Here is a 15,915-nt window from a genome sequence, read left to right on the forward strand (position 1 = left end):
GTATCTGAAGTCTCTTTTATATAGACCTTACTGGTCCCCTAATACTGTATCTGAAGTCTCTTTTATATAGACCTTAGTGGTCCCCTAATACTGTATCTGAAGTCTCTTTTATATAGACCTTAGTGGTCCCCTAATACTGTATCTGAAGTCTCTTTTATGTAGGCCTTAGTGGTCCCCTAATACTGTATCTGAAGTCTCTTTTATATAGGCCTTAGTGGTCCCCTAATACTGTATCTGAAGTCTCTTTCCCGAAATTCAGCCTTGGTGCAGAATTAGAGCCAGTCCCACAATGAGCTTTCCTTAGTATGTGCCATTTCTGTGTCTGTAGCTATTGAGGAGGAGAGAGGGGGGGGGGGATTTACGCAACATACCAACGCGCCTTCAATAAGATCAATTGTAGAGTTTAGTAGTACAGTTTCATAATTCGTTAATTGCCCACTGTCCAAGTTTCTCGTGCCGTCCTTATTTTATTCTGTCTTTTCATCCCTCCCTGTTTTTTCATGCAGATGCGCGCGCGCACACACACACACACACACATACATACACATACATACACACACACACACACACACACACACACACACACACACACACACACACACACAAACACACACACACTTTCTCATTATAATTTGCCTCATTTTCTCCAACTCTTGTCAGACCCACTTTCTCCCTACGTCTCTCTTTCTGTGGCCTGACCAGCTGGCTGGAAAGAATCACTTGTTTATCTCTCCTGCTGTCTGTCAGGGGCTTTTGCTTTGCCGTTGCCTAGTAACTGCAGCAGAAGCGGTCTGTGTTTCTGTCTGTGTCTGTGAGACACGGCAGGCTGAGGACAGAGCGGCTGCCAGCCTTTTGTGTCGCTCGCAGTGGCACTACACACACACCTTGTACATCTGAGACGCACACATACTGTACACACTCCAGACTTAACACACTTCTACTGTTCCCACTGTCCCTCTGCATCTCCCCTGGCTGCAATGATGAAAACCACCTAGTGTGAATAGTTGACAAAAGCATATTGATACTGCTACCTCCAGATGGATGGCTCTGCTCGCCATACAGGTATCGGAAGGTTCCGATGTTTCTCTGATGGTTGAGATTCTGTTGGCCACAAATGTGTGAAATCGTCTATTCTCATTGTTAAGATACTTCAACACTGAAGTGCTGTCAGTCCAGAATACTGAATCTTCCAGTTGGTAATTCAACTCTGCCTTTAACATTGAGTCCACTCTGACCACAAGGACAGCCACTGTCAACTCCAGTCGGGGAATAGTTTCGGTTTTCAATGGTGTCACTCTGGCTTTACCGAGCAGAAACGTGACTTGAATGTTGTTTTCCTGATTTAACATCCGCATGTATGTTACAGTTCCATAGCCACGTTCACTGGCATCGGCAAAGTTATGTAGTTGGGCATGTCTGACCTCGCCAAAGTCCGCTGTCTTAATGCACCTGTCCACATTGAATGCAGCCAGCAGATCCAAGTCCTTTAACCATCTTTCCCATTGGTGTAATATGTCCTGTGGTAAAGCATCATCCCATCCACAACACCTCCGACATAGCTCTTGCTGCATCGTTTTGGCAACCACAGTGATAGGTGCCAGAAAACCCAGAGGATCGTACACTGAGCTGTTCACGGACAACATACCACGTCTCGTGAGAGTCTGTTTTATCTCCATCTTGAACCTGAAAGAGTCGGTCTCCACACACCACTGTAAACCCAGAGCTCTTTCTACTGGAAGCTTGTCCCGATCCAGATCACACGGATATCCTGTTCACCGTAGCTGAGGGAAGCTCCGCCTCCAAAACATCAATATTTCCATTCATCGGCCCACTAACTATCCAAACCCAGCACAGTTCTCATAGCATACGGCCCATTCCCGCAGCTGTTGATGACTTCCCAAGGTTCCAACACCTTGGGAGCGTTGGTTCCGATTAACAGATCGACATTTGCTTTTAGGCTTGTGATGTGTACTTTTGACAACTACGGCCATTTAGCCAGGTCTTCAGGCGTCACCATGTTGTCAGCTGTAACCGGCATTTTCCTTTGCGTGAGAACCTCTGGAAGCCTATAGAAGCCATTGCTATCCAGACCAGATACCTCCAAACCAGTCAAGGAATAGGCTGGAACAACATTTTCTTGCCCCATTGTGCCCAACAGGAAGTTGGTTCTTCTGCCTGTAATATTCAACTTCTGCATTAGATGTTCTGAGCAGAATGTAGCTGAACTTCCAGGATCCAAAAAAGCATAGGTTTTAATGATGCAATTTCCCTTTGTGGACTTCACCTGTACAGGGAGAATGGATAGAACACACTGATTCTTACCGGCCCCTGTATGTCCACATGTTTCGTATGAAGTTGGTCGGTTATTACTTGGTTCCTTTAACAGTTCCGTAGTGGTACTTTGCCTGTTGATGTGTAGCACTGTGGGATGCGTTTGACCACAAACCTTGCATGTCAAGCGTCTGTCACAATCCCTGCTCATGTGACCATTACCTAAACATGCAAAGCAAACTCCCTTTTCCCTCAAGAAATTGATCTTTTCCTTATGCCGCTTTCCATTGAACTGTTTGCATTCTTCCAATGAGTGCATACCAACACAGCAAAGGCATCCAGCTTTCTTTTCCTTTCCTTGATACGATGTTGACTCCTTAACTTCCTCGGGCAAATCCATAGATGTTACTGTGGTGGCGACAATATTTCCATACGCTCGGTTCCTTGGCTGAGATCTAAACCTGGTGAAAGTCCACCTGTTAGCAATGGCCCTCATGTTAACAGGCATGTCCAACTCCTGTATGTACTGAAGCTCCTCCTCCATATTGCAAGAATAAGGAGTAGGCTTGAAGGGCTTTTACATCCTCAGATTTTATTGTTTGCCAGGTCAACGCCCTTTCCATATATGCAGTTGCAATTTTGTACTGATTGCCAAAGTGCTCCAGTAGCAGACCCTTTGCCACTATATAGCCACGCTCAGGCTCCATATGTTGGCAGCTACGCACCAACTCTTGTGGCTGTCCTTTGGTAAACTGTTCCAAATAGTACAAACAGTCTGCCTTTCTTGCCTTTTCCTCCACTCCTTGCTCAAAAGCTTTGATAAATCCTCTGTATTGGAGAGGGTCCCCTTCAAAGATGCATACATCCCGTGGTGGCAGCGACAGCGAACACTGCTGCTGCACCAAAGCAGCTGATATTTCGTTTTGCCTGTGCATGATTTGAAGTATGTCTTCAGGTGGATTTGGACTGATTTGATGAGTGTAGATTGCGTTCCTTCGTCCTTCCTCATTTGCACAGTTTTTGGTTGGCATTGAGAATGATGCACTGTTCCCAACATATTGCTTTCCTGCTGCTGTTCAATACTGCACTGATATTTAGAAGCAGATTCAACCCATTGCTCAGTTTCCTTCTGTCGCACATCCATAGATATATACTTATCAGGTGGCAATGATCCTCTTGTCAAGTCATTTTGTTGTTTAGGTTTTCTTGAATCGGGTTTGTACTCCCTTGCCATAGGGTTTAATACATTGACAGAAGCCTGTAATACTGCCAGCATAGCATTAGATGCAGCTAGCTCCACCTCCAGACCAAGCTGCTCTCATTTCCTCCTTAGATGTTGCTCCTGCTCCTCCAAAGCATGCTGTTCCTTTAACGCTGCAGCACGAGCTACCAATGCAGCTCTATTTGCCTCAGCTTTTATCCTTGCGGAGGATGTTGTACTTAATTTACCACTATTAACACTCCTTTTTGAGCCTTTGCTATCAACATGTGAAATGCTGTCATTAGGATTTATATCATCAACACAAGCATTTGCATGACCTTCATTGCTTGAAATCCACATTTTTGTATCCGCAATACATTCATTATTAAATAGCATTTTTGCTTTAAACCATATTTTTTCACATTCATCATATGGCAATAGACACAACAAAGATTCATGCATGCATTTTGATTCATCACATACATCAATCAATTTTTCAAGAACATTCTTTACCTGTGTTGTCACTCTTTAAACCCAACCCTTGCAGGGATTTTCTTAACACACTTGCCTTGTTTAGCTTCGCTTTTCTACCATTTTGTAACCTATCCAATTCACCAGCAAATGCCTTTTCAGTAAGCTTAACCACCCGTTTCTCAGTTTGTATTTAATGCCCACCAGTCACACTACTGGATTTACCAGCGGTAACTTTACTTTTACGCACACCAGTAGTTATGTCCGCCGCTGCATTACGATCCATGATGAAAGTCACGTGAGTCAAAGGTTCGCAGTAGCAAACAGTCAGTGGAAAGTCTTATTGTCTGCGCTCTTTAGCGACCAATGCATTGGGTTTATGCTTTATGTGTGCACACATTTACATGGCCATTCAAGTGTAGCTTACTCATACCTCTGTAGGGCGCCGTTCGATGATCCGGTGGTAAACCTACAATGTCCGACAGCCGGCTTCAGTGCGTCTTCTATTCTTCAACAGCTGACGGCAAACTCCTCCAGCGTAGTAGAAATCCAGATCAGGAATCCAAAACAACTAAGCAGACCTTCTCTTCTTCTTACGCCGATCGTTCCGTCCCAAACGTCCCGTGCAAACAATGTTCCGATGGCAGGTTTTTGACTATTGTAAAGTTGTTCGGTCTGATACCGTAACTACTGAGGTAGTTTTAACCCGGAGTGACCTGGCTGACGCGCTGATGTTAAAATGCTGTGTAGCGTTCAAGAATCGTCTGACGATGTTGCATTGCAGATTAACAATATATTTGGTAGATCGTGCAGCATGAAATGTCCATTATTTCACGTTTTCAGCGATAAATCCATAAACAATTAGACAACCTTAGAACAAAGGCTTTGGCGCCAATGCACTCCAGCATGACAGCATTCGTTATCACAGCGTTAGCGGTCAAAAACCATTTGCCCTTTCCGGGCCAAACACCTGCCAGCAACAATTTGGAGCTTACCTTTTATAACCTCGCCCCAGGTAATACCACAGCGACACCCAATGTACATACAAGAAATCACACCCAAAGTCTGAACACTTGAAATAACATATTTGGCTCTTACACATATTAACCAATAAGTAATGGGCTTGGATCGCCATAACGACGCGCATGGAGGGGTTACAACTAGAGGCGTTGAAATGAATCCAATAATCGATGCATCAAATCGTGGACACGGACGATGCTGCATTGATAATCGACCGGGCCATAATCGATTTATTTTCTGTTTACAATTTAATGTAGGCCTAACAACCTTTCTGTTTATATATTCTGTTATGTTTTGCCCATTCAGGAAGTGCCATGTGCTCAGTGCTGTAGTTTTATGTATCCAATTTATTTAGTATTAGAGCACTGCAGAATGTTTGGTTTTTGAAGCTTGAAAAGCTATGAATTAAATATCCTACATGGCTTTAATAGAAAAATGTATTTGACGCATCGTGATGCATCGAGATATTGAATCGCTGACGTGATAATCGAATCAGGAGATCAGTGAAGATTCACACCTCTAGTTACAACCAAGTATGATTGATAGCTATTTCTGCTCATAAAGACCAGACTAGGGTTAAAATATTATATAGTGAGATATAGAATTGCAGTCCCAGAATGCCAGATTCCAAGGCAATGTATTCATGTTGCTAGATAGAGAAATACAACAACACCCCTCCCCCCCCCCTTTGAGAAGCTCTTCGGTCAGTTGATTATGATGGACTTCAGAGATTGTGTGCTAGATTTGGTCTCTTGTTTTTCACCGGTTTAGCCAAGCATGGCATTCAAACAAATACTTTTTTAATTTCCAAGGACAGAATAACAAATGAGAATTGCTCGCTTTATCTTATTATGATGGTCTGGTGTGCTCCAGCATAGGCTGCTCCCTGCTCTAATACCGACACCGGTCTAACACCAGGCCTGTTCCGAGAAGCTCGTTGTCTTTCAGCACCACATCTCATCGTGCGCCCCCCTCCCCTCCTGTTTCGGAGGCAGCCGTATGCATCGTTGTGCAGAGAGATGCAGGGAATATTTCTTCCTCTTTTGGAAAAGCTCCACTTTGGGTCCAGCAATCTCAACAGTCGTGCCCGGAGGACTGCGGCACGCAAGCATCGTCTGCCCTACCAAAGCGTGAGGACGGAGAATTGGCAAGCTGTGTGTTTGAGGTGCAGTAACCGTGCCAGAACCCCCACTTCCCCTTCCTCTCCTGAAGCCCTGAGCCCCCTGAGCGTTGGGGAGGCAGGCGTGTCTCTGGGCACGTCTGGGCAAGAGTCAAGCTCCTGCTTATTACCGCCTCCTCCTGTCCAGCTGCCAGCCGTCACTGATGCAAGTTTAGAGAGTCAGAAGCTCCAATTTCTGTGAGCCTCAGCCTCCTTTTCTGGTCTTAATTTTTACACTGCTGTTACAATCTGTTACGTAACCCAGATTAAACAGTGCAGCAGTCTGCAGATGAAAACAGTGGACCAGGCTGATAATGGATCAGAGCGTGTTGTCTGCATCACAGTTCACCTCAGATGACTCAGCAGTGTGCGTGTCTGTCTGGGAGTGATGATGTCACACCGCTCCCGTTATAAATAATAATAATACATTTATGGGCGCCTTTCATAGCACTCAAGGACACCTTACAGTTAAAACAAGCCAAAATACAGTTAGCAAGGCAAATATTAAATTAAAACAAACCCATTTAAAAGATTGAGATAGAAAATTTTAATAAAGCAATCTAGCCATGGTTTTGATGGAGAGTGGAGTCACGTGGGGTAGGGCTTTTGGAAAAGGTGGGTAGAGACTCTGTGGTACGGATGGATAGCAGGAGGGAGTTCCAAAGGTGAGGAGCAGAATGGCTGAAGGCTCAGAACCCCATTGTGGACAGGCGGGCAGAAGGAGTGGAAAGCAGTGAGGAAGAGGAGGGTCGGAGTGTTCGGGATGGAGTGTAGGGCTGAAGGAGTTCAGAGAGGTATGGAGGAGCGAGATTATGGTTGACTACTGTACATCCCTGCCCCTGCACTGGCTGACCTCCCTTCAAAACCTCAATCCTCTCCCCTCTGCACCACCCACAATCCCCAGCGACGCTTTCCCTCTCTGCTTCTGTTGAGTTGTTGAGCTAATGGGCTGCTGTAACGCTGTGTGCATGCCATGAATCATTGCATTACAGGCATGTTGTCACACTCATCCATCTGTTGGTCAGAAGTTTACTGGACCCTCGCTGACTTGACTTTCTTTTATTACAGTTTTGCTCAATTGTTAAGATGCACTTTGGCCAAATGTGTGAATACTATCTGTCTGTGAGCTTATTCACCATATGAGAATACACGGTTTATACCTTTATGACTCTATGAAGTCGCAGCAGGTTGGTTACCAAGTGCCAAACAACAAAAGGCAGAGGGAGACGGAAAGGCAGCTGTAGATGAATGTAGGGTAGAGCCCGACCGATATATTGGCGGGCCGATATTATCCGCCGATATTAGGCATTTTCCAAACTATTGGTATCGGCACATTTTTTTTTTTTTTTTATATTCATCAGAATCATTTATAATGACAAATGATTCTGAAAAATAAAATAAAAACAATGTTCTGAGCGTTGGTGTTGCATAGTTTGTCCACCAGAGGGCGCTCTACAACCTCCCTGTTGGCAACACTCTGACTTTTTTGTTGTTATTGTCTTTTTGTTCAAAGGACTTTAAGTTTCATATCTTAAATTACACATTTCTGTATTTTTTTTTTTTTTTAATATATCTACCGATATATCAGAATATCGGATTTTTAAATCATCAAATATTTAAAATTGTAAAGTGGGGGAATCTGTGGAGGGACAACAGTGTCATATTGGACCATGTGAGATCCTACTGCAGAGCAGTGCATGTTTGGGGTCAGGTCAGCTTACTAGGCTTGAGATGCATCAGTCACGCAGAGGTTGGATTTGTCACCCACATTTTGATGTGGTGTGTGTGACCAGGGAGAATATTACACGAAATGGGAAGATTTGGATGACTAAAATATTTGTTGATCACCACTAAATGACTGAAAGAAGTTGTTGTTTGTTACAGTGTTTTCTTATTAGACACCAGTGTGTGATTTTTAATAATCATATGAAGAGTTTTGGTAAAACATCGGTTGTCAAATGGAAAAAAGCGTTTGTGTTACTGTACCTCAAATGTTCTTTCTTACAACGCATCAAAAATATATACAGTATATATGTGGGGCGGCCTCTAGCTCACCCATCTCTCATATGTATATATGTATGTGTGTATATATATATGTGTGTGTGTATATGTATGTATATGTGTGTATGTATATATATATATATATATATATATATATATATATATATATATACGTATGTATGTATGTATGTATGTATATATATATATATATGTATATATGTATATATATATGTATATGTGTATATAAATATATATATGTGTATGTATATATATATATATATATATATATATGTATGTGTGTGTATATATATATATATATATATATATATATATATATATATATATATATATATATATATATATATATATATATATATATATATATATATATATATATATGTGTGTGTGTGGTGTTAAAAAATGTTGTTAGTGGTACTAAAATGTGCATATCCGCTTTGGTCACATTACCCAGCCACTATGCATCAACTATATATTCTAAGTTATCCAAAAGAAAAGCCTGAAAATATAAAATAAGAAGCTGTGGACAATTTAGCAGCAAACGCAGTGGGACGTGTCGTGGATACATGAGATAAAATTGTACGCCTGACGTTCAAAAGAGTTGTTGTTGTGTTGCAGGCCAGAAGACATGCCTCCACCTCCACGGCGTGTTCCCCTACATCTACGTACCCTATGATGGCTACGGCCAACAGCCAGAGCGCTACCTGCGGCAGGTGGCCTTCAGCACCGACAGGGCCCTCAACGTTGCCATGGGAAACCCCGCCTCCAGCGTCCAGCACGTCTTCAAGGTGGTGCTGGTCTCTGGCATGTAAGTGACTCACGATTGAGGCTGATGAAGTCGAAAAATTTGGGAAATCCTTCTACTGAACTCTCCAGGTTTCTATGCAGTATGTCAGTGAGGTCTTCTTCCTGTCTTGCAGGCCTTTCTATGGCTACCACGCTAAGGAGAAGCACTTTATGAAGATCTATCTGTACAATCCTCAGATGGTCAAAAGGTAAGGTTACTCTGGGGATCGATGCACTTAAATGAGAATGGGGATCATCCCAGGCTGGTTAGAGAGAGAGAGAGAGAGAGAGAGAGAGAGAGAGAGAGAGAGAGAGAGAGAGAGAGAGAGAGAGAGAGAGAGAGAGAGAGAGAGAGAGAGAGAGAGAGAGAGAGAGAGAGAGAGAGAGAGAGAGAGAGAGATTAGAAGAGGCACTAGGGATGTTAAGAATGAAGCGTTAACAGACCATTTGACCGATTTAACACTACCAGTTAAACACTTTAAAACAATATTAAAATATTTTCAGAAAAAACTTTCTTTTTTAAGATGAGTTTTTTGGGCTTTTGCCTTTAATTAAGACAGCTGTAGAGCGAGAGAGTTTGTTCTAATGCTTTGGTGACACAGATGTATTTTTTTGTCATGCCAATAAAGCAACATGGAATTGAAATTGAGAGAGAGAGATGCAGCAGAGGGCCATGGGTTGGAATCAAACCTGGGCCGCTGCAGTAAGGACTGAGCCTTGGTACACATGGCGCACGTTTATCAGGAGAGCTACAGTGGCGCCACTTGCTAGTGCAAATGTCGCACTAGCAAGTTGGGTTTTACGCTAATTTATGTTTTATTTTTTTCTCTTCTGCTCGTGGCTCTCTGCCGGATGGCGCTCTCAGCAGAGAGCCACGGGACACATGCCCCGATGAGGGCATCGATGAGGACTGGCTGGTTCAATCGGCCGTCCTTCACAGAGAGTATGCCAGGCAGACACACTGCTGACAACCTCGCAGGTGGATGCGGTGGAGACGGGCTGAGTGCACGCTGTGGGCCGCTGTGCACTTGTGCCTGCTGTGCAAGCCGTTCCAGGAAAGTGGATGCATGTGCACACGGCGACCAGCTGAACACCGTGGCTATGCCGACACAAGTCGGCAGCTGTCCCCGGAATGCGGAAAGTATGTCCACGCCTCCTGTACGGGTGAACTGGGACTGCGTTGCCTGCTTATCAGTTAATGGTTAATGACCGGTTAACGAGGGTCAGCTATCAGTCAGTAAAAAAACCCTCTAAATGAGCATCCCTAAGAGGCACTCCACGGATTTTAAAAGTCAAAGTCAGTTTGATAGGGGGAACTACTCTACGTGTAAAACCAGTTTTATAATTTCTCCTGCAACCTCTTTCCGTAGAGCACATCCCAAATAAACAGCACGGAAATGCAAAAAGATCAGCTCTGTTAAATCTGAGAAAATTACTGACGTGACTCTTGATTATTTTAGCTGTAGTCTGGCTTACCGGATGTACAGTGCTCGGATAAAGCCTGACATCTGGCGCGTCTCCCACTCACTGGATTCTCCTCCCCTTCCGCTATATCTCCACTATCGATTTTGCAAGGGCACTGTCACTGCACCCACTTGTACTCGAAAATTGGATTTTCCGAAGATTTCCGAGCTCGGTACCCTGAGCTAAAAATCCAACATTGCTCCCCTGTGCAGCAACAGTTGTGAAAGCTGTAGTGACATACAGTTATAAGCACTTCGGTCTTATTTGTGTCTCACTAAATCAGCCAAACACACAGTACTGTCCAACTTCTATCTGTGGACATGTTACGCTGTTTGTATGCACAAAAAACAGTGTAATGCGTTGTTATAAACTGGCATTGCAAACAATGGCTAACCTGGCTAGAGCTAATGAAAACAATGAAAATCCGACTTGTAAATGGAACGCATTCAACTCGGGTGTGGCGTCATTCCCAGCTTCGGCTTCTGAGTTCCGAGAACGTTGGCTCTGTTGGCAGGGGGCTGTGACTACATTTACACCGTAACCTTTCGGTTGTTGAGTGGAGTTTTGAGCCAAAAGCGATCTCTGTGCACACAAGTGTTTTTAGCCCTCATCTGTGTTGTTACTCCTTCCACATACGAGTGTAGTCCTTCGCTGAGGTTGATCAGGGCCAATCTGGACATCCGACAAGTTCTCTCATTAGGAACCACAAGTTCTTTGATCAAGTTATCCCACAAGGCACTGGTTCTTCCCAGCCTCACCCAAAACCGGCGCTCCATGTAGGGCTGAAGCCGCCGCCGGACACAGGAATTGTTGCTGATCGCTCTATTAATAGCTCTCATGACTCTCAACGTCATGACCGTTGCAGAATGCTGCTGCAAGACTCCTCACTGGCACCAAAAAAAATAAAAGCACTCCATGGTCAAGGCACCGTTTGCGGAACACAACCCGCAGTTTCCAAACCAAAACGGGTTAGAAGTGTTTCCAAATGTCTCCGCTTTAGGGGCTGGGAAATGCCAGAGCATGGGGAATGAGAGGAGGAAAACGCCAGAGCATGGGGAATGAGAGGAGGAAAACGCCAGAGCAGGGGGAATGAGAGGTATTCATTTTTTTAACCAAAAGGTAGCAGTGTAAATGTATCCTGTTTGTGGGGACATGTTGTGTCCAGTTGTTGTAACAGATGAATGTGTTAAAGGGCTTTTCAGATGCACAACAGTTTGTTGTACTGACAGACAGAAAGTTATCATGTCGGCAACTATTACCTCTTTAGTCATGTTGATGGCTAGGTCAACAGTAGAAATAACAGTGTTTGCGTTACAAAGTAATGTACCAGGAATGTGTGTTTGCATGTTTTTGATTGGCCACTGCAGCGTCTTGCTGGACAAAACGCCGCTTTGCAAAAAAAAGTGGAGCCTGATTCATCTTTTTTTGCTGGATGGACTGTGTGTTTTCTCACAGGGCTCTTGTCAGTCTGAATCCTCTCTCAGGCCGTGTTCAGACAGACGACAGTACTGCAGCACTCTCTGGCTTTCTCTCGTGGGCACGCCTGCATTTAGCACCTAATTTTTTACTCCGCTAGGCAACGTTCCAATTATATTGGACCACAGCAAATCTCCTTACTTCCAGAGCAATGGGTTTCCATGCCTTTCTCATTGAAGTTGTGGTAGCTTGTTAAAGTTAGATCATAGAAACTAGAGCTGTGCAATATATTGATATTATATTGACATTGTGATATGAGACTAGATATCGTCTTAGATTTTGGATATCGTAATATTGTAATATGACCTATTTCCTGGTTTTAAAGGCTGCATTACAGTAAAGTGATGTCATTTTCTGAAGTTACCAGACTGTTGTAACTGTTCTATTATTGGCCTTTACCCACTTAGACATTATATCCACATTACTGATGATTATTTATCAAAAATCTCATTGTGTAAATATTTTGTGAAAGCACCAATAGTCAACACTACACTATTGTTGCGGTATCGAAATTGAGGTATTTGGTCAAAAATATCGCAATATTTGATTTTCTCCATATCGCCCAGCCCTACATAGAAACTTGGAAAGTGAGATAGTGGTCACGCGAGTAGCACCAGCCTCAGACCAACAGCCAAACTCGTGGCAAATTTCAAAGCGAGAAGCTAATCATCCTCTAATCTACACCATCCCAGCGGCACCAAAAACAACCTGTAGCTGTGTAGCTGAGGGAAAATGACTATGTTTGTGTAATTGTCGTTAATAAGTAGATGTGTGTTTTTTCTTCTTCTACCCCAGTTAAATTTCATTATGGAATAATCTCTTGTTTGTTGTAGGGTCTGTGAGCTGTTACAAAGCGGAGCGGTGATGAACAAGAGTTACCAGCCCCACGAGGGCCACATCCCCTACCTGCTGCAGCTCTTCATAGACTACAATCTGTACGGCATGAACCTGCTGAACTTGGGGGCTGTCAAGTTCCGCAGGGGCCACAACAAAGGTACGGGACAAAGACGTGAGGGAAGGGGATTTAGTTTTTCTAAAAATAATCCTCTTTATTCTCAGCCAGCTAATTTGGTTCTTTGAAAGCAGTGTGAGGATTTATTTTTTAATCCTGGATGAAGTTATCTTGAATTCCTGTTTTTTTTTTTTTTTTTTTTTTTTTTTTAAATAAAGGCAAAATGAGTAGATAATTGAAACAATGAGTTACATGAGGTAGGTAGGTGCATTTTGTATCATCCCAGCATGCACTGGGGCAATAAATTCATGGACAGGAGTCTTATTTCACACATTGTGCTGCTGAACACTACCAGGGAATAGTGTTAATTTTGTCACCTATTTTTAATTTAGTCTTGCCAAAAAATTTTGTTAGTCAAGTTTTAGTCGACTAAAAGTCTCAACATTTTAGTCAAGTTTTAGTCAAAACATTTTAGTCTTTTTTTAAATAAATTATTTCTGATAACCATTACAGTCAAATAGTTATAAAAATAAATAAATGCTATAAAGTTATATAAATATTGAGCCTCTTCCTTATTTCACCAGTAAACGACAAAAAACCACTGCATGGGGAAAGGATATTTTACAATAAAATAAATGCAGCACGAAACTGGCAAGGCGTATTTCAAGTGAACGCAACATGTGTTGTTTTTCAGACAACGGCAGACTGTCGTACGTCTCGTGTTGTAAATAGAGACAAACCTTTACAGCGTTTATCTGTCAGCATTTTAATGGTGTTAAATCCAACTGCTAGCTAACAGTATGCTAACGTTACCTGCTGCCAAGTGTAGTGTTAACTAGCGCCCCGTGCAGCGATGTTTCGGTTGACTCTAACGTCCGTTTAGGAGCATCAGAGAGAAGCGCAGGCATTTAAGTGGCACCAAAATCTGCGTTGCTATTCGGTCCGGTAGATAACAGTTGTTAGGGCACCTGTCGGTGCCGTAGCACCGGGTCTCAGTAACTGAATATTCTATCTCATGATGAAAAAGTAGAGACGATTGTAGACGAAAATGCAGAGAGGTTTTATCTTAGTTTTTATTTTATGCGAAACATTTTAGTCTCGTCTTTTTTTTGTCAACAATAATGCATGTTAATTTAGTCTTAGTCAGCGTTTTTGGACATTGACGCAATCTCGTCGTCATCTCATCTTAGTCATGGAAAAAAAGATCGTTGACGAACATATTTAGTCTCGTCTGACGAAATTAACACTACCAGGGAATATGATTAGAGTAGAAGATGGCTTTATCTCGGTCTTTTTAAAGTGCTTTATAGTATAGTACGTCCTTGTAGCCAATGGCGCAGTGGACACAGGGGACATGTCCCCCGCACTTTCCATGTCGCTGCCCTCCCTCCCCCACACGTCCGAGTTGATTTGAACGCATCATATGTAGGCGAGTGCTCACTTTACTCAGGTTGCATCAATTGATTGATTGACTCATATAGACATAGGCAATATAAAATATATCATAAAAACGCATACAAAAAATAAAGGGTGGAAAACTCATTCAATGCAAGAATTAAGATAAGTGTATATGATGGAATAGTGACATTATAATGCCACCAAATTTGTGCCCCCACCCCCTATTGAATACCTTTTTAGTACCACATGTTCGGATCGTTGGCATGCTCCACCTCCGTGTGGCCTTTCAAAATGTTAGCAGGTCTCCCACAGTGAAACCGTGTGGAATGTCAGTGTTTCCATCAATCATAAATGAAATGTAGGCTACTTGGAATTTGCGATTTGGAGAGACAAATGGTAGAGGATCTTTTCAATAAAAACCATCCTCCTGAACGGTCTGTCCCCCTCACTGCGGAAATTATGGTCACGCCCCTGCTTGTAGCTAATCGGTCATTTCAAATTTTAGTGTTTGATTACACTGCTGACGTAAACCTAATCATAAACAAAACGATCTGACATTTGCCCTCAGCCCCTACCTCCTGTCTGTTTGGGGCAGATCTTAGGTTACACATGTGTTTGCCCCTGTGGCCTACTTCTGCTGTCACACGTCCCACACCGCTGTCTCTTGTCTCTGCTGGGTTTCTTCCTGCTCACTGCATCGTTCCCCCGGGCTTGGCAGGGATGGAGAGCAGGCCAGGGGAGGCTGCCGCGCCTTGAGTCACACCAGATTAGTCCTGATCTCACCTCAGCCTCAGGATGCCTATGTCGTCTTTCCAAAGCTCTCTCGGTTTTCATCTCTCTTGTTGCCCTCTCACTTCTTTTCATGTTTTGTCTTGTGGTCTTTGCTCTTTTCCCTCTTTCCTTGCTTTACCTGATGTCTCTGTCTGACATCTTTGGTTTTCTGTCTCCATTTTACTCGCACTGTCTTTTCCCTAGTCGGTAGCACCGTCTTTTATGATGGTCCGTGGCCAATTTTAGCCATTTTGTTCTTGACATTGCTTCACACAAAGGTAAAAGTCAAATCTAGTGTCTCTTTCTTTCTTTTAGGGCTGCTCGATTATGGAAAGAATAATAATCATTATTTTGGTCAATATTGAAATTACGATTTATTTTACATGATTACTTAAATTAAAAAACAGTGAAACAGTTCAAATAAACAGTGAAAACACCTTGAACTGTGAAATTTCCCTCTAATACTTTTCCCGTTTGAGCCTTTTTTTTCCTCCATTCAGAACACAGGACAAAATAAGAGTTGACTTGCAAAATGTAATGTGAAAAATAAACGTTTTTCTCGTCTCTGTTTTTGGGATCGTTAGGAGCAGAAATCTTAATCACGATTAAAATCGATTAATTGCACACCCTTACTTTCTTTCGTTCTTTTTCTTTCGAGTGACAATAGAAGAACTGCATCTTCTCCAGGTTTTGCTGATACCAGGCATAAGTTGCGTACTTTGTGAAATGTAAACAGTATATTGGCTGATGTTGGCTTTGTCTAATTTTAGCAACTCTGTACCCAGCTTTCTAAAAATACATGTAATTTCCCGTGTAGAATTGTAACAAACTGTAATGGTATGTTCTTGGTTGCTGTCTCTCTGTTACTGGTTAGCAAACGGTTGCATTCATACGTTCAGCACACAGAGAGCAATATTAAGGTTCATT

The 15,915-nt window shown here is 42.8% G+C and overlaps 1 protein-coding gene across 1 annotated transcript in view; it reads left to right on the top strand.

Moving 5' to 3' along the window:
• rev3l (REV3 like, DNA directed polymerase zeta catalytic subunit) overlaps positions 1 to 15,915 on the top strand; it is a 113,440-nt gene that overhangs the window by 29,136 nt on the left and 68,389 nt on the right. Inside the window, 3 exon segments of the mRNA XM_028605067.1 lie at positions 8,760 to 8,949; positions 9,062 to 9,136; positions 12,701 to 12,861. Of these exon segments, the coding sequence (XP_028460868.1) occupies positions 8,760 to 8,949; positions 9,062 to 9,136; positions 12,701 to 12,861 (426 nt within the window).

Source organism: Perca flavescens, chromosome 18, assembly GCF_004354835.1.
Source record: "Perca flavescens isolate YP-PL-M2 chromosome 18, PFLA_1.0, whole genome shotgun sequence".
NCBI lineage: Eukaryota > Metazoa > Chordata > Actinopteri > Perciformes > Percidae > Perca > Perca flavescens.